Source organism: Somniosus microcephalus, unplaced genomic scaffold (genome assembly GCF_052327205.1).
Source record: "Somniosus microcephalus isolate GS21.2 unplaced genomic scaffold, FLI_Smic_1.0 unresolved_chr1, whole genome shotgun sequence".
Lineage (NCBI taxonomy): Eukaryota > Metazoa > Chordata > Chondrichthyes > Squaliformes > Somniosidae > Somniosus > Somniosus microcephalus.
This window is the reverse complement of record NW_028225179.1, coordinates 130,691,541-130,710,864: the sequence shown is the minus strand read 5'-3', so window position 1 is coordinate 130,710,864 and position 19,324 is coordinate 130,691,541. Positions and strand designations below refer to the sequence as shown.

At 45.9% G+C, this 19,324-nt stretch overlaps 1 protein-coding gene across 1 annotated transcript; it reads right to left on the bottom strand.

The window, feature by feature from the left end:
• Positions 1-8,048: 8,048 nt before the first annotated feature.
• On the bottom strand, positions 8,049-11,767 carry LOC147095847 (zinc-binding protein A33-like). Its single transcript, XM_085973728.1, has 2 exons — positions 11,668-11,767; positions 8,049-8,592 (listed from the first exon to the last, which is right to left on the bottom strand). The coding sequence occupies exons 1-2, from the start codon at positions 11,765-11,767 to the stop codon at positions 8,072-8,074; spliced, it is 621 nt and encodes a 206-aa protein (XP_085829854.1). The 3' UTR covers positions 8,049-8,071.
• Positions 11,768-19,324: the final 7,557 nt, after the last annotated feature.

Sequence of the window (19,324 nt, the reverse complement as noted above, 5' to 3'; positions counted from 1 at the left end):
TTGATATTAGAAGATAAAGGGGCGAAATTGGGCATGGACGAGTACGCAAAACTGGCAGCACTAATTTTACACCCCGCCCGATATTCATTTCTATTGGCTTCAAGAGAACTGAATATCGGGCGGGCGTATAACGTTCGGTAAATGAGATTCCGCCGGTTTTGCGTCCCCCGGCCAAGTCCATTTTCACCCCGTACGCTTCATGCATTTGTATGACATTGGGGGAGTTGTTTACCCATTTAACAGAAACTGGTTAATGCCCACTGTTCCAATAGTGGATAGATGAACGTCACACAAACATGGTAGACGTTAATCTCCTTTTATTGCTCATTGGCAGTAGTGTCACCTTGGCTTAATTTGTGTCATTCTTGCCTCTGAGTTAGGTAATTGTGGTTTCAAACCACATTCCAAGACTGGAACCTATAATCTATACTGTCATTCCTGTGTAGTATTGAGGCAGTGCTGTATTGTCTCAGATGCTGACTTTTGGATGAAATATTGAATGGAGGTCCTTTGCATTCTGTTCCAGTGGTGTCGCTGGGTGTTAAGAATCCCATGACATTATTCGAAGAAGAGCAGGGAGTTCGCCCAGTTTCTGGCCAGCGTTCCTTCCTTAATCAACATCACCTGAAACAGCTTGTCTCTTACTGTTTATGGGGTCTTGCTGTGTGCGAAATGTCTATCATGGTTCTGAGAGTTGTGATGAGGTGCTATAGAAATTCAAGTCTTTCTTTCTATAGTTTCACTGCATGTACCTGATCAAACCAGCTCATCTGTGCAAAGTGGGGCCCAAAGTCTCACAGAAGCACATACCTAATCATAGGAGCTTAAACTCTCCCGGCTGCTACTGCAGATATAACAGCACCGTAATGCTCGGAGTCTGAAAAGTGTGCTCCCATTCCAAACACGTGGATCTTTACTCTGCATTTCTCAGGATTACGCTGCAACTCATAAATGCAGAGCGAGTAGCAGAAACAGAAAAAATTACTCAAGTCACCCCCAAAAAATTGTTACAAATCCTGATGGTACAAGAAGAAAGCTAAGAGAAAATGATACATCCTAGGGACACACCCGTGTACTAATGTATCATGGAATGTACATGAAAATACCATGAGGTGATCACCATGGGGTGATTGCCGTGGGATGATTACTATAGGATGGTTAGATGGTTATTGTTGAGTGTAAAATGGGTATCGTTGATTGTACGATGGTTCCCATGAGATGGTAGATGGTTATTATTGAGTGTCTCTCTTAGGCAGTCTCTCGAGACCAAGGATGACTTGCTTCCACATTAAAAATGAGTTCTCAGGTGACTGATGAGTCCAATGCGGGACCTACAGTCTCTGTCACAGGTGGGGCAGATGATGGTTGAAGGGGCGGGTGGGTGGGGTGCTTGGATTGATGTGCGTTCCTTGTACTGCTTGCGCTTGGCTTCTGCTTGATCCCGGCGAAGAGACTCGAGGTGTTCAGCACCTTGCCGGATGCTTCTCCTCCACTTTGTGCAGTCTTGGGCCAGGGATTCCCAGGTGTCGGTGGGGATGTTGCACTTTTCAAGGAGGCTTTGAGGGTGTCCTTAAAGCGTTTCCTCTGCCCACCTGGGGCTCTCTTGCCGTGTTGGAGCTCCGAGTAAAGCGCTTGTTTTGGGAGTCTCGTATCGGGCATGCGGACAATTTGACCTGTCCATCGGAACTGATCGAGCATGGTCAAAGCTTCGATGTTGGGGATGTCGACCTGAGTGAGAACACTGACGTTGGTGCACCTATAATGCCAATGGATTTACAGGATTTTGCGGAGGCAGTGTTGGTGGGACCTCCCAAGTGCATTGAGGTGCCTGCTGTACATTGAGTATAAGAAGTGGATCATTGAATGTAGGATGGTTCCCATGAGAGGGTAAGATGGTTATTATTGAGTATAAGATGGGGATCATTGAATGTAGGATGGTTCCTATGAGAGGGTAAGATGGTTACTATTGAGTATAAGATGGGGATCATTGAATGTAGGATGGTTCCCATGAGCGGTAAGATGGTTATTATTGAGTGTAAGATGGGGATCATTGAATGTAGGATGGTTCCCATGAGTGGTAAGATGGTTATTATTGAGTGTAAGATGGGGATCATTGAATGTAGGATGGTTCCCATGAGAGGGTAAGATGTTTATTATTGAGTATAAGATGGGAATCAGTGAATGTAGGATGGTTCCCATGAGAGGGTAAGATGGTTATTATTGAGTGTAAGATGGGGATCATTGAATGTAGGATGGTTCCCATGAGAGGGTAAGATGGTTATTATTGAGTATAAGATGGGGATCATTGAATGTAGGATGGTTCCTATGAGAGGGTAAGATGGTTACTATTGAGTATAAGATGGGGATCATTGAATGTAGGATGGTTCCCATGAGCGGTAAGATGGTTATTATTGAGTGTAAGATGGGGATCATTGAATGTAGGATGGTTCCCATGAGTGGTAAGATGGTTATTATTGAGTGTAAGATGGGGATCATTGAATGTAGGATGGTTCCCATGAGCGGTAAGATGGTTATTATTGAGTGTAAGATGGGGATCATTGAATGTAGGATGGTTCCCATGAGAGGGTAAGATGGTTATTATTTAATGTAAGATAGGGATCATTGAATGTAGGATGGTGATGGTAAGATGGTTATTATTGAGTGTTAGTTGGGGATTACTGAATGTAGGATGGTTCCCATAAGATGGAAAGATGGTTATGATGGAGTGTAATGTGGGGATCGTTGAATGTAGAATGGTTCCCATGAGAGGGTAAGATTGTTATTATTGAGTGTTAGATGGGGATCACTAAATGTAGGATGGTTCCCATAAGATGGTAAGATGGTTATTATTGAGTGTAAGATAGGGATCATTGAATGTAGGATGGTTCCCATGAGAGGGTAAGATGGTTATTATTGAGTGTAAGATGGAGATCATTGAATGTAGGATGGTTCCCATGAGATGGTAAGATGGTTATTATTGAATGTAAGATGGAGATCATTGAATGTAGGATGGTTCCCATGAGAGGGTAAGATGATTATTATTGAATACAAGATGGAGATCATTGAATGTAGGATGGTTCCCATGAGAGGGTAAGATGATTATTATTGAACTTAAGATAGGGATCATTGAATAAACGATGGTTCCCATGAGAGGGTAAGATGGTTATTGTTGAGTGTAAGTTGGGGATCATTGAATGTAGGATGGTTCCCATGAGAGGGTAAGACGGTTATTATTGAGTGTCTCTCTTAGGCAGTCCCTCAAAACCGAGGATGACTTGCTTCCACATTAAAAAGGATTTCTCAGGTGACTGATGAGTCTAATGCGGGGCCTACAGTCTCTGTCACAGGTGGGGCAGACGGTGGTTGAAGGGGCGGGTGGGTGGGGTGCTTGGGTTGACGTGCGCTCCTTGCGCTGCTTGCGCTTGGCTTCCGCTTGCTCCTGGTGAAGAGACTCGAGGTGTTAGGCGCCTTCCCAGATGCTTCTCCTCCACTTTGTGCGGTCTTGAGCCAGGCATTCCCAGGTGTCGGTGGGGATGTTGCACATTTTCAAGGAGGCTTTCAGGGTGTCCTTAAAGCATTTCCTCTGCCCACCTGGGGCTCTCTTGCTGTGTCGGAGCTCCAAGTAAAGCGCTTGTTTTGGGAGTCTGATATTGGGCATGCGGACAATGTGACCTGTCCATCGGAGCTGATCGAGCATGGTCAAAGCTTCGATGTTGGGGATGTTTGACTAAGCGAGAACACTGATGTTGGTGCGCCTATCCTGCCAATGGATTTGCAGGATTTTGTGGAGGCAGTGTTGGTGGTAGCTCTCCAGTGCTTTGAGGTGCCTGCTATACATTGAGTGTAAGAAGTGGATCGTTGAATGTAGGATGGTTCCCATGAGAGGGTAAGATGGTTATTATTGAGTGTAAGAAATGGATCGTTGAATGTAGGATGGTTCCCATGAGAGGGTAAGATGGTTATTATTGAGTGTAAGATGGGGATCATTGAATGTAGGATGGTTCCCATGAGAGGGTAAGATGGTTATTATTGAATGTAAGATGGAGATCATTGAATGTAGGATGGTTCCCATGAGAGGGTAAGATGATTATTATTGAATGCAAGATGGAGATCATTGAATGTAGGATGGTTCCCATGAGAGGGTAAGATGGTTATTATTGAGTGTAAGATGGGGATCGTTGAATGTAGGATGGTTCCTATGAGAGGGTAAGATGGTTATTATTGAGTGACAGATGGGGATCATTGAATGTAGGATGGTTCCCATGAGAGGGTAAGATGGTTATTATTGAATGTAAGATGGGGATCATTGAATGTAGGATGGTTCCCATGAGAGGGTAAGATGGTTATTATTGAGTGTAAGATGGGGATCGTTGAATGTAGGATGGTTCCTATGAGAGGGTAAGATGGTTATTATTGAGTGTAAGATGGGGATCATTGAATGTAGGATGGTTCCCATGAGAGGGTAAGATGGTTATTATTGAGTATAAGATGGGGATCGTTGAATGTAGGATGGTTCCTATGAGAGGGTAAGATGGTTATTATTGAGTGTAAGATGGGGATCATTGAATGTAGGATGGTTCCCATGAGAGGGTAAGATGGTTATTATTGAACTTAAGATAGGGATCATTGAATAAACAATGGTTCCCATGAGAGGGTAAGATAGTTATTATTGAATGTAAGATGGGGATCATTGAATGTAGGATGGTTCCCATGAGATGGTAAGATGGTTATTATTGAGTGTAAGATGGGGATCGTTGAATGTAGGATGGTTCCCATGAATGTAAGAACATAAGAAATAGGAGCAGGAGCAGGCCATTTGGCCCCTCGAGCCTGCTCTGTCATTCAATAAGGTCATGTCTGATCTTCTACCTCACCTCCACTTTGCTGCACTATCCCCATATCCCTTGATTCCCTTAATATTCAAAAATCTATCGATCTCTGCCTTGAATATACTCAACGACTGAGACTCCACAGCGCTGTGGGGTAGAGAATTCCAAAGATTCACCACCCTCTGAGTGAAGAAATTTCTCCTCATTTCAGTCCTAACTGGCCGACCCCTGATTCTGAGACTGAGATGGAAAGATGGTTATTATTGAATGCCTGATGGTTATCATGTGATTGTAAGATGCAGGTTGTATCCACATTTCACCACATGACAAGTTTGTGATTCAGTCAGTGAGACAGTAAAATATTCAAAATGTGGACCAAGGGAAGGAGCTATAGTGAGAACAGGAGTCAGCTGGGTTGTGTTCACAAGTCTGCCAGTGGCAGGTTTAAGAAGGGTTTCAACAGAATTGTGGAGGAGTTCATTTGATCAGCCTTTTAACCACAATATTTGATAAATATCAGAAGCATTGCCTGGTATACAGGGAGTAAAATAGAGAATGGATGTCCGAGCAGTTCTCATATGCAGGGTGGGGCCTCCACCACACGCTTCAATTTCATGTTCGTTTCCTGCTACCAATCTTTCATGCAACACACACAGGACACATTTGTAGGCGGAATAAAGCACTTTTTATTAAGACAAGCGTAGAGCAATTTGATCAACTTAATGCACTTGTTTCATGCACAGCGTACAATCTCGTACTGTACAGGCACACCGTTTTGTTACATCAACCGAATATTGATCAGTGTGATATCAAACAGCAAGACTGAGGCTTGTACCTGAATCTCAGGCCTGATACTATCACACTCACTGAGCAGCCGGTACGCGACAGCGACAGAGTGAAGCAGAAATAGATAGAAGTGCAAAACATCTTTAACTAACTCTCAGGCAGGGAAAATCTCAACATTTATTTTGCTGGGTGGCAGTTTTGGTCTACTCCAATCGTGGGGGGTGCCTGCTTTCCTTCCCCCGAATTAAACCAGAAGGCCACGAGGCTACAAGGCGTGAATATTGTCATCTAATGGGGCAATTCCCTGCTCCCAGTGGGAACCGGTTGTCACAGGCAGCAGGAGTTGGAGATAAGGGGGAGGGGTCATTTTAATTTGAGTCGACGAGCGGGAAACCCACCCAATCAGATGGAACGCCCATTCCACCCAATATCACTCTGTATTGACTCCAATGGGGTGCAAAGCTAGTGCTGTATCCGAACTCATCAGTTTCCCGATGGGTGGGTTCAGTTCAAATTGCCCCCAAGGCTACAACACTGTTGCTCTGTAGGCGTATTTTTTGTGCCTAACTCGTCTGGCGGGAAGCCAGCGAAATCGTGCGGAACGCTGGATTGATACTCCGCCCCATATCACTATCTGCTGACTTCAGTGGAGAGTAATAGCGTGCAGGGTGTAAAACCAACGTTGCACCTGATTCCAGCAACTTCCCCGACTGGTGGGTCAGTTTAAAATTGTGGCGATAATTCACTGACCCGATTTTAACTCTAGGTGGATTCCCCCGCTCAGGCCCGAGTTACAGTCGGGTCTCGATGGTGTCATCAGGCTGCCGCGTGCATGTGTAAAGGAGGACCCTGTTGGCTCCCGGCACGTGCCCTTGCCGCCTGCTCAGGAGAACAGGTTAAAATTGCAGATGTTGCGACAATGACGGCCTTCGGACAGGTAAGAGCCGGGGTGATTTTAACCGCCCATATGACAGATTTCTGCTGAGCGAGTAGGGTTAAAATTGCCTGCATTATCTTTGCAAATGTGCTCCCCCCCCCCACTGCAACTTTGTGATTACACAGTTAGCCTTTTAATGCTTTCCTCTGGATGTCCATCGACTGCTATTAACCCGAGATACCTTAAATGTAGAGTAAACAGATTAACAGAGCAAGGCCGTACCAGTGCGGTTGTACACCAATACGCAGTGTAATTCCAAGGCCAGTGTTACTGAGCATAACCGACATCCCCCCCCCCCCCCACCACAGAGAGGAAGGGTGGATTTTTTTTCCAAGGCCCCTGCTGAGAACTTGACGGCAATAGGCAACTTATCAGAAAATCAGGGGTGGACTGCCCACGATAATGGTCGGCAAATTGTAGGCAATGCGCCCGGTCACAGGGCCTCAGGAAATTCTGCGTTGTAACAGTACACTGCCAAAAATGTTGGCGATATAAGCGAAGGACACGTAACGCATTCACAGAACTTTCCTTGCCTGCTTTAAATAAAATTAAAACAAGTGGGTTAATACCTGTGTTAAAATATCGACACAGGAATGCCCTGTGAACATGCCTGGCATTCAGCGCCAATATCTCAAACTGTAGCCTGTAAGGTCTAAAATCTATAGCCTTACAGGACCTTTGTCAAAATGTTCTGGAGGCTTGGGTTATCAAGATATTTCAGTCTTCAAATCTCTTGCTCATTAAAGGTGTTAGGTGCGAAAAATGCAGTACTGTAAGAGATGTTAGAATAGGGTGAAGCACTATTAACCTAAGTTCTCGCTTATCTTTAGTCTAAAGTCTTGCCAATTTCCTTGGCAATGTGACGAAAACAACCTGCGTTATGGCTGATTTTCCGTGTTTACCCTGGAAAATTGTGGGCAGCATGCCTGTAATTTCTGGAAAGCCAGCGGAGGAGGCTCCTCGCCAACAGCGTATATCAGGGGCGGCGGTGGGGGCTGGGGGGGAATTGGCCCTATTAACACCAACTATAAGGCATCAGTTCAACCAACATGTGAGAGAAAGAAAGAGATAGACATAGGGGGGCGGGGGCGGGAGGGTTAAATGAAAAGGAATAGGTGGCAAGCAGAATCATCCAGAGGTGCAAGGGTGGTTCTCCAGATCGGAGAAATATCCCTTGGACCGCTGGATGATTTTCTCCGTTTCTAGCACGTGGCCAGTTGTAACCGCCTTTTACATTTGGTGATCTTGTGATTTGGGTCCAGGATGTGGCACCTACGTTCGCGTTGCCGAACCCAGCTTCTTAGCCCGATGGGCAGCGTGACAGACCCACAAAACACAAGGGGCTAGCATTGGGATGTCACTTCTCGCTGACCGTCCAATCTAAGGAAGCACCAAATGTAAAAGTTTCTTTTGTAAACTGCTCCTGTCACCTGGCTGACTCAATACTAACTAAGCGAGGAAGCTGGTGAATTTTCTCATCTAGAAGTATGGTGCGCTTTTGAATCGACGTCATTCGGCATCAGATTATGGTAATTGTTGGATTTTTTGTTTCAGAAAGACAAAACCTGAAGGTAGGATAAAGTCTTTCTTTGAAGTTGCCAGTAAACGAGTGGACTATGGAGTCGTCTTCGGGATTGGAAAATGTCACTATCCCTTGGTCAAAGTCCAGGTAAATTCCGAGTTTCCGCAGTTGAATAAGTTTGACGGCATTGCCAAATGTCCTGATCAAATTTATTTCTTCCCCCACATTCCAGAGCATCACGATATATAATCCGCTGCTGGGCAATGCCTTCAGCCACGACTTCGAAGTGTACGAGCCTACAGATACACCCACAAACCAGACAGAGCCGCTTCCCACTTGCACCTCCCAATAATGAGTCCCGGAAGTGAACCCGTCAGCACCCCATAGGCGCCACGAGTTGACGTATATCTTCTGAGCATCGGTGGGTTTCTTAGGGCCATCGCCCCATGTGGCGCTGTTCTGGCCTGCATTCACCACGAATCGTGGATCTGACTTTGACTCGTCGAAGTCGACAGCAACTAGAAAAATGAAAAGGGATACAATCATTATTGGCTGGCATCAACAGTTTATAATCTCTGTCCATCTCTCTTTCCTTCTCCCTCTCCCCATCTCTGTCTCTCCGCCCCCTCTGCGCACCCCCCCACCCCGTCTCACCATTCTATCTCTAACTCTGTCTCTCTTAATTTTTGACTGCTTCGCCTTCTCTAGGGGGCTATTTTAACCTTGGGTGATAGTGTAAAAGGGCGGCTATCCAATTGGTTGTCCATTATACACCTTGCCTGAGTTTTCCTTCTAATGGAAAGAGAAATAGGACGTGGCGTATTATGTGCGGCTAATTGGTTAGCAACCACTTTACACCATAGCCCAACGTTAATCATAAGAATATAAGAACATAAGAAATAGCAGCAGCAGTAGGCCATTTGGCCCTTTGAGCCTGCTCTGCCATCCAATAAGATCATGGCTGATCATAGAATCATAGAAAGTTACAGCACAGAAGGAGGCCATTTCGGCCCATCGTGTCCGCGCCGGCCAACAAAGAGCTATCCAGCCTAATCCCACTTCCCAGCTCTTGGTCTGTAGCCCTGCAGATTTCAGCATCCCAAGTGCACATCCAAGTACTTTTTAAATGTGGTTAGGTTTCCTGCCTCTACCACCCTTTCAAGCAACGAGTTCCAGACCCCCAAAACCCTCCGGGTGAAGAAATTTCCCCTCAAATCCCCTCTAAACCTTCCACCAATTACTTTAAATCTGTGCCCTCTGGTTTTTGACCCCACTGCTAAGGGAAGTAGGTCCTTTCTATCCACTTTATCCATGCCCCTCAGCCTCCTCTGTTCCAAAGAAAACAGACCCAGCCTATCCAGTCTTTCCTCATAGCTAAGATTCTCTACTCCCGGCAACATCCTTGTAAATCTCCTCTGTACCCTCTCTAGTGCAATCACATCTTTCCTGTAATGTGGTGACCAGAACTGCACGCAGTACTCTAGCTGAGGCCTAACTAGTGTTTTATACAGTTGAAGCATAACCCCCCTGCTCTTGTATTCTATGCCACGGCTAATAAAGGCAAGCATCCATATGCCTTCTTAACCACCTTATCTACCTGGCCTGCTACCTTCAGGGATCTGTGGACATGCACTCCAAGGTCCCTTTGTTCCTCTACACTACTCAGTGTCCTAACATTTAATGTTATTCCCTTTCCTTGTTTGCCCTTCCCAAATGCATTACCTCACACTTCTCTGGATTGAATTGCATTTGCCATTGTTCTGCCCACCTGACCAATTTATTGATATCTTCCTGCAGTCTACAGCTTCCTTCTTCAGTATCAACCACACAGCCGATTTTAGTATCATCTGCAAACTTCTTAATCATACCCCCTACATTCAAGTCAAGATTGTTGATATATACCACAAAAAGCAAGGGACCTAGTACTGAGCCCTGCGGAACCCCACTGGAAACAGCCTTCCAGTCACAAAAACACCCATCAACCATTACCCTCTGCTTCCTGTCTCCGAGCCAGTTTTGAATCCAACTTGACACGTTGCCATGGATCCCATGGGCTTTTAACTTTGTGACCAGTCTGCCATGTGGAATCTTATCAAAAGCCTTGCTAATGTCCATATACACTACATCAAACGCACTATCCTCATCTACCCTCCTTGTTACTTCCTCCAAAGATTCAATCAAGTTTGTTAGACACGACCTTCCCTTAACAAAACCATGCTGACTATCCTTGATTAATCCATGTCTTTCTAAATGAAGATTTATCCTGTCCTTCAGAATTCTTTCCAATAATTTTTTACCTCATCTTCACTTTCCTGAACTATCCCCTTGATTCCCTTAATATTCAAAAATCTATCAATCTCTGTCTTGAATATACTCAACGACTGAGCCTCCACAGCCCACTGGGGTAGAGAATTCCAACGATTCACCGTCCTCTGAGTGAAGAAATGTCTCCTCAACTCCCCCTGTCTCTCTTTATTTTGTTTCGCTCTCTCGCTTTCTCTCTTTCTATGTGTCTCTCTCCCTCTGTCTCTTCTTCTCCCTGTCTGTCTTTTTGTCACTTGTGTCCTGCCATTTCTGAAACTTGAAATATTAAAAGAGTGGTGAAATGGAACATGGGCAGAGATGGAAAATGGGCGATAGCGCATCGGTCGCCTCAGTTTAATTGACTGCAATCGAACTGAATAGATCTGAATATTGGGCATGTTGTATAACCTTTGACAAATGCCATTCCACCGGTATTACATTGCCGGCCATGTCTAATTTCACCCCCTATATCTCCTCAGGCGATTTGACTTTGTTGGTTTCTGTCTGGGGAAGTGACCTCTGTGCACTCTGCTCCTCATTCATTTCACAGTCATGAAGCTATTTTGTGCTCTACATTTTGGAGACAGAGCGGTAAATTTTCATGTTTATTGCCAGGCAGAAAAGTGGTAGCGGAGGGACTGCCCATTTTACAACAGGCCAATTTTCATTGACTTCACGGGAACTAAAAATCGGGCGGGGCGTAAAATGGGCGGCCAATCCCACTCGGCGGCGAAAGTGAGAATTCAGCCCTTATAAACACTTCCACGATTTGCCCAAATTTTAGCAGCGGATAATCGAGGGTACTGAACGTGGCCACTTTTAAGTTTTGGATGCTGAGGTATGAACGAAGATTAAATATGGGCTGATATGCTTTATGGGCATCAAAATATCTCTATGCACACACGGTTCAATCCTCACTCATGCCTTATCAGTAATGTATATACTTTGTATGATCCACTTTCATGACATACTAAGCTTAATTCTGATCCTATCTATTCCACATTTTCATTGTGTAAAATTTATCTGACTCATTAATTTAATGAAGTATTAATATGGGCTGATTAGAACTCTCATGTATCCAACATCACCATCATTTTCTCCAAGGGCAATTAGGGATGGGCGATAAATGCCGGCCTTGCCAGCAATGCCCACATCCCAGAAATGAATTTTTTAAAATGTCGTATGGTGCAGTCTATTCCTGCTAATTTGAAGTAGTCTTCTGCACTAAATGAATTTGAATTAACCAATAATTTGAATGCAGACTGTATGCCCACTTGTAAGATTCTCACCAGAGGTGCTGGGGGTGGATTTTGAGTTTGTGCAATCGTGTAAAATGGGCGCTTTTGAATCAGCTGCCCGTTGCACAGGCCTCACGTTTTTAATTTCCATTGACGGAAAAAGGGAACGCCAATCAGGAGAGGTGTATAACGTGTGGCCAAACTGACATCGCCCGTTTTACGCGATTACCAAAAGTTGCAAGTACTCCCATTGAGAGTACAGTAATTTGAAATCTTATTGCTGGGCAAAAAAAATGAGCGATGGCGAATCAGTGGCCTGTTTTTCACCCAGCTCGTTTTACTTTTTCCATTGACTTCACATGGAAAGAAAAATCGTACTGCGATTTACCATCATCCATTGATTGCCTGGCGATTAAAGTTAAAATTGCCCCATTAAGCACTTTCTCAGCAGTGCCACCAACCCAAATATTTTGGCCTAAAAAATCATCTCGGCCGGTGTTGCCAAACGGGCGGCATCGGATCGGCTGCCCGTTATAGGCAGCGGCTGAAGTTCAGTTGCATTGACTGCCATGGAACTGAATATCAGGCGCTGCCTGTAACGGGCAGCCGATTTGCTACTGTCCATTTTGCGTCACTGCCCGGCATAGGTTCTAGCCCAGTATCTATGTCTTGAGACACCCATGATCATCCATTCCATATCCAAACTCTTACTTTTGTTCTTCATTGATTTTTGCAGTCCTGGAATAAACAAATAATTAACAGGATGGGTTAATTTTAACTTTCGCGCTGCCGTAAAATATCTGATCGGCACCCTATGATACAAGTCTCCTAATTTTCTTCAATTGATTTCAAGCGAGAGTCTAACCACCTCCCCATAACATTCAATGGCATTACTGTCGCCGAATCCCCCACTATCAACATCCTGGGGGTCACCATTGACCAGAAACTTAACTGGACCAGCCACATAAATACTGTGGCAACAAGAGCAGGTCAGAGGCTAGGTATTCTGCGGCGAGTGTCTTACCTCCTGACTCCCCAAAGCCTTTCCACCATCTACAAGGCACAAGTTAGGAGTGTGATGGAATACTCTCCACTTGTCTGGATGAGTGCAGCTCCAACAACACTCAAGAAGCTTGACACCATCCAGGACAAAGCAGCCCAATTGATTGGCACTCCATCCACCTTAAACATTCACTCCCTCCACCACCATAGCTGCAGTGTGTACCATCTACAAGATGCACTGCAGCAACTCACCAAGGCTTCTTTGGCAGCATCTCCCAAACCCACGACCTCTTCCACCTAGAAGGACAAGGGCAGCAGACGCATGGGAACACCACCGCCTCCAAGTTCCCCTCCAAGTCACACACCATCCTGACTTAGAAGTATATCGCCGATCCTTCATCGTCGTTGGGTCAAAATCCTGGAAAGCCATACCTAACAGCACTGTGGGTGTACCTTCACCACACGGACTGCAGCGGTTCAAGAAGGTGGCTCACCAGCACCTTCTCAAGGGCAATTAGGGATGGGCAATAAATGCTGGCTTTGCCAGCGATGCCCAGATCCCATAAACGAATTGAAAAAAAGGTGGGATGTATAATGTGCAACTATTATGCTACTGCTCGATTTGCACCCTCGCCGAAGTTGATTTTCACTTTAGTGATAGAGTGACGGATAGAAATTCACCTCGAGCGGTGGCGCAAACTGGGCAGTATTGGATCTGCCCATTATATGCCTCGCCTGATAGTCAATTCCATTGACTGCAATTGAACTGAATATCAGGCTGGGCGTCTAACAGGCGGCCAATGAGATACCGCCCGTTTCGCGCCTCCGCCTGCGGCGAATTTCTAGCCCACACAGTCTTAATAACGTTTGCAGTTGCACCAGCAATATATTTTGACCAATCTGTGTGTAAAGATCAATCCTTGTGAATGCTGTTCATGACATGAATGACATTTCAGTTACTTGGGAATCATGATTAATTCTCACGATGAATGGTTTCCAATTGTTATTGCCGTAGTGGCTCCTGATAAAAATCAGAAGTGCCCGGTCCATGACCCATGACCCATGTGTGGACACTGCTATCAATTGTGCCTTCATGCCCCACTCTGTCTGAGAATAGGTAACACCCCTCAGAGGATGGTATAGAGCCTGGAATCTTCCTGGTTTAATCTGGCTCCAACATCACACCAGATGGTCCATCGACACGAGTAAGCTATTGGACTTGGAAGGGAATGGATTTATATTTTGGACCCATAAAAAGCAAAAGGCAGCACAGCCTATTTTAAATGTACAAATTGCAGTGCTATTAAACTAGCAGGTAATGCTATCCTAATTGGTCCCAATAAGCTGTTGTTTGACTCACCTAGCTTTTTCAGTAGATCAGCGACCTCTGAAAATAAGTAAAGGATTTAGCATTACATAAAGTCACAGTAGAGAAGGGAACATATTTTATAATAGTTTATAGAACATAGAACATAGAAAAATAGGAGCAGGAGTCGGCCATTCGGCCCTTTGAGCATGCTCCGCCATTCAATATGATCATGGCTGATCCTCTATCTCAATACCATATTCCCGCTCTCTCCCCATACCCCTTGATGCCTTTTGTGTCTAGAAATCTATCTATCTCCTTCTTAAATATATTCAGTGACTTGGCCTCCACAGCCTTCTGTGGTAGAGAATTCCACAGGTTCACCACCCTCTGAGTGAAGAAATTACTCCTCATCTCAGTCCTAAATGTCCTACCCCATATCCTGAGACTGTGACTACTCGTTCTAGACCCCCCAGCCAGGGGAAACATCCTCCCTGCATCCAGTCTGTCGAGCCCTGTCAGAATGTTATATGTTTCAATGTGATCCCCTCTCATTCTTCTAAACTCTAGTGAATACAGGCCTAGTCGACCCAATCTCTCCTCATACGACAGTCCTGCCATCCCAGGAATCAGTCTGGTGAACCTTCGCTGCACTCCCTCTACGGCTGCCTTATTACTGCCTTAGTCAGCGTTTGGTTTGCAAGACATCAAGCTGTCGAGCATTGTCTCAATACAATCAGCGCAACACTTCTGGCAAGAAAGAGTCCTCTTAACCCAATTGTTTTGGGAGGGGGAATGATGCTATTGGATCAGCTGAGCGCAGCGAATACAGTAAAATCAGGCAATGTATCCGCTCAATTTTCTGGTACATTTAATTATATTGATGGTAAATTGGGTGTGCCCTGCCTGATTTTCCTGTGCTCACTGCGCCCAGGTGATCCAATAGTTCCAGGCGAAGGAATAGGAAAATCTGCACCCCCACCCCTCCAATGTTTTACATCAATAGTGAATGACGAACATTTCTGATGACATTTCTTAGTCTGCAATTTTATCTTTTGCTGGTTAAACTGCACTAATGGTTCCTCCTTGATGTTGCTTATGGAAAGTTAGCAGAAGTAATCTCTGTTGTCTTGTTGATGGTTTTCTCTGTGTGCTGTTTTAGTGGCCTCTTTCTCTAGCCTTTTTGCTTTTCCTCTGATTCTGTTGCTTTGTTCATTTTGTTTGTGTTTTGTTCTACTTATCGCTTTTTAGTTTGGCCCTTTTATCTGTGATGAGAGAAATTAGGTGGGTGGATAATGCGGGCCAGCCATTTTCTGGTTCTCAGTTTATTTGGAGGGGAATTGACAATGAGAGCACGGCATAGGTTGCGGTTGGGGGTGAGACGGAGGTGGGCAGGAGAAGAGGAAGTGTATTGGTGTGGACTGTGGCCGAGCCGGGACTATGGCGGGAAGGAGGATGAGGCCGAGAGAAAGGGTGGCAGAGGTCAGGGTGAGTGATGGGGTTGGGGCTGGGATCTTGAGAGAAACATAGAAACTTGGAAAAATAGGAGCAGGAGTCAGCCATTCGGCCCCTCGAGCCTGCTCTGTCATTCAATATGATCATGGCTCATCCTCTATCTCAATACCATATTCCCGCTCTCTCCCCATACCCCTTGATGCCTTTTGTGTCTCGGAATCTATCTATCTCCTTCTTAAATATATTCAGTGACTTAGTCTCCCCAGCCTTCTGTGGCAGAGAATTCCACTGGTTCACCACCCTCTGAGTGAAGACATTTCTCCTCATCTCAGTCCTAAATGTCCTACCCCGTATCCTGAGACTGTGACCCCTCATTCTAGAGCCCCCAGCCAGGGGAAACATCCTCCCTGCATCCAGTCTGTCTAGCCCTGTCAGAATTTTATACATTTCAATGAGATCCCCTCTCATTCTTCTAAACTCGAGTGAATACAGGCCTAGTCGACCCAATCTCTCCTCATACGACAGTCCTGCCATCCCAGGAATCAGTCTGGTGAACCTTCGCTGCACTCCCTCTATGGCAAGTGTACCCTTTCTTAGGTAAGGGGACCAAAACTGCACACAGTACTCCAGGTGTGGTCTCACCAAGGCTCTGTATAACTGTAGTAAGACATCCTTGCTCCTGTACTCAAATCCTCTTGCAATGAAGGCCAACATACCATTTGCCTTCCTAACTGCTTGCTGCACCTGCATGTTTGCTTTAAGTGACAGGTGATGACAGGTGGTAAGTGGTAGTAGGAGTGGACAGGCTGAGCATGAGGGACAGCGTTGGTGTTGAATGTGAGGGAGGGAAGAGAGCATTGCGAGTGTGAGGACCAGAGAGGAAGTGGACAGGGTAGCAAGGGGAAGCCAGGAGGAAACCTCTGAATAATGTTGGCACATCAGATAAGTGAATGGGAGGAGGTTGGACGAGGCTGAACCAGAACAACGTGGAATGAAGATGCATTCCTGTCATCTGCACTCACCCTGTGAATCTGTTTGCATAGCATGAAACCCGCATTCGTAACTTACTAGCTCACAGCTTAGTGTTGGGAACTGACGAACAGCAAGGCAGCAGGAACTAGGGTCGGATGGAGGTGAGCTTGATTCAGGCTGGAAGGAAAACACATTGCTAAGGGGCAGCTCCATAATGGGGATGAAGATAGAGCTGGGCTGGAAGGCTAGTTGAAGAAAAAAAATTAGCACGGCTTGAGCTAGACTCGAAGACCCAGTGAAGAAAGGTGCGGAATGGGGCTGAGGCAGGGACTGAGGTTGGGTGGGTATCCATGCTTAGTGCTGGGAACTAGTACAGAGGAGTATGGCAGTGGCGAGGGGGAAGGTGCAGGCTGAGGGCAAGGTAGGGTGAGAAATCTGGCTGAAGAATGACATGGGATGGGATCCGGGCAGGGGCCCAGACCCTGCCCGGGTCCCATATAAGTTTGCTGATGATACAAAGCTAGGTGGGAAAGTAAGCTGTGAGGAAGACGTAAAGTGACTGCAAAAAGGATATAGACCAATTAAGTGACTGGGCAAGATGGTGGCAGATGGAGTATAATGTGTGGAAGTGTGAAATTATTCACTTTGGTAGGAAGAATGGAGAAGCAGCATATTTTTTAAAGGTGAGAGACTGGTAAATGTTGGTATTCAGAGGGATTTGGGTGTCCTTGTACAGGAATCACAGAAAGTTAAAATGAAGGTACAGCAAGCAATTAGGAAAGCAAATGGCATGTTGGCCTTTATTGCAAGAGGGTTGGAGTATAAGAGTAAGGAAGTCTTGCTGCACTTATATAGGGCTTTGGTGAGACCACACCTGGAGTACTGTGCACATTTTTGATCTCCTTACCTAAGGAAGGATATACGTGCCTTAGAGGCGGTGCAATGAAGGTTCACTAGATTGATTCCTGGGATTAAAGGAATGTCCTACGAGGAGAGATTGAGTAGAATGGGTCTATATCGTTTGGCGTTCAGAAGAATGAGAGGTGATCTCATTGAAATATATAAAATTCTTCGAAGGCTTGACAGAGTAGATGCTGAGAGGCTGTTTCCCCTGGCTGGAGAGTCTAGAACTTGGGGTCAGTCTCAGGATAAGGGGTCGGCCATTTAGGACTAAGATGAGGAAAAATTTCTTCACTCAGAGGGTTATGAATCTTTGGAATTCTCTGCCCCAGACGGCTGCGGAGGCTCAGTCGTTGAGTATATTCAAGACAGAGATCGATAGATTTTGGCCACTAAGGGAATCAAGGGCGCTCTGCCCTTGCCACATCCTGAGATCCACCCTCAAAGCTATGTGCTGCCACATGCACGCTCACGACCTTTCTCTTCAGCAGCACGGACTCAGTCTATCTCAAAGCTGTCCTGGTCAAAAGTTCCATTTCATCCTTCGCCTCATCCAGCGCTTTAACAAAAAACCTTTTTTCTTCCTTTCAGGTGTCAAGGATCATAAGCTTCAACAACTCTTGGACACCAATGCCCCTCCAGAACCTTCTTCCCCTTCACTTGCCTCTGACCCCATCAAAACTGCCCAACGCATTACCGGCACCCGGCTACCGACCATAGAGCATATATATCAGAAACGCTGCCTACGGAGGGCACGGTCCATCATCAAAGACCCTACCCACCCCAGCCACAGTCTGTTCGCCCTCCTACCATCTGGAAGATGCTACAGATGCATTCGCACCCGTACGACCAGATTTAGGAACAGCTTCTTTCCCAGGGCTGTCATCCTACTGAACTCCACAAATAAACACTAAAGCCTGCACATCTGCCAATGCACTTTATTATGGTCATATTTATGCTAATATACTGCAAGCCAAATGTATAAATGTATGTTGAATGTTTAAGTGTCCTAATCCAAATTGTACACTCTCGGGAGCCGCAAGCCTACATTTCGTTGTACTGCACTTGTGCACTAACAATGACAATAAAAGTTGATTTGATTTGATTTGATTTCTTCCAATCTCACCCCCTGCCGTGTTTTCACTATCCCGTTTGACCTTCCCCTCTCTGACTCGAGCGATCAGTCCACAGCAAAGGCCTGAGCTTCATCTCCTTATGCCCCCACCTCAATGAATTTCGAGCTCGGCATGACGCTGAGCTCTTTTTCCACCGCCGCCTTCATCTCCGTGCCCAATTCTTTGGCCAGGAGTCTTCCCCCTGCACAGCTGACCTTTTCTCCCGTTTTCAGAATTCCCGTTCTACCTGGACCCCTCCCCCTGGCCTCTTACCCTCTCTAGATCTTTTCATTGCAAACTGCCGTGACATCGGCAGTCTCAATTTCTCTGCTCCTCTCCCTCACTCCAACCTACCACCCTCTGAACTTGCAGCACTCCATTCTCTCAGATCCAACCCCGACATTGTCATTAAACCTGCTGAAAAGGGTGGCGCTGTTGTTGTTTGGCGAACCGACCTCTACCTTGCGGAGGCTGAACGCCAACTCTCTGACACCTCCTCCTATCTCCCCCTGGACCATGAGCCCACTACCGAACATCAACCATCATTTCCAAGACTGTCACTGACCTCATCTCCTCTGGAGATCTTCCCTCCACAGCCGCCAACCTCATAGTTCCCCAACCCCGTACAGCCCGCTTCTACCTCCTTCCTGAGATCCAAGACTGGACTGCCCTGGTAGACCCATCATTTCAGCCTGTTCCTGCCCCACGGAACTGATTTCTTCCTATCTCGACTCTATTTTTTCTCCCTTTGTCCAATCTCTTCCCACCTACATTCACGACTCTTCTGACGGCCTCTGCCACTTTAACAGTTTCCAGTTTCTTGGCCCCAACCGTCTCCTTTTCATTATGGACGTCCAATCCCTCTACACCTCCATCCCCCACCATAACGGCTTGAGGGCACTCCACTTTTTCCTTGAACAGAGGCCCAACCAGTCCCCATCCACCACCACCCTCCTCC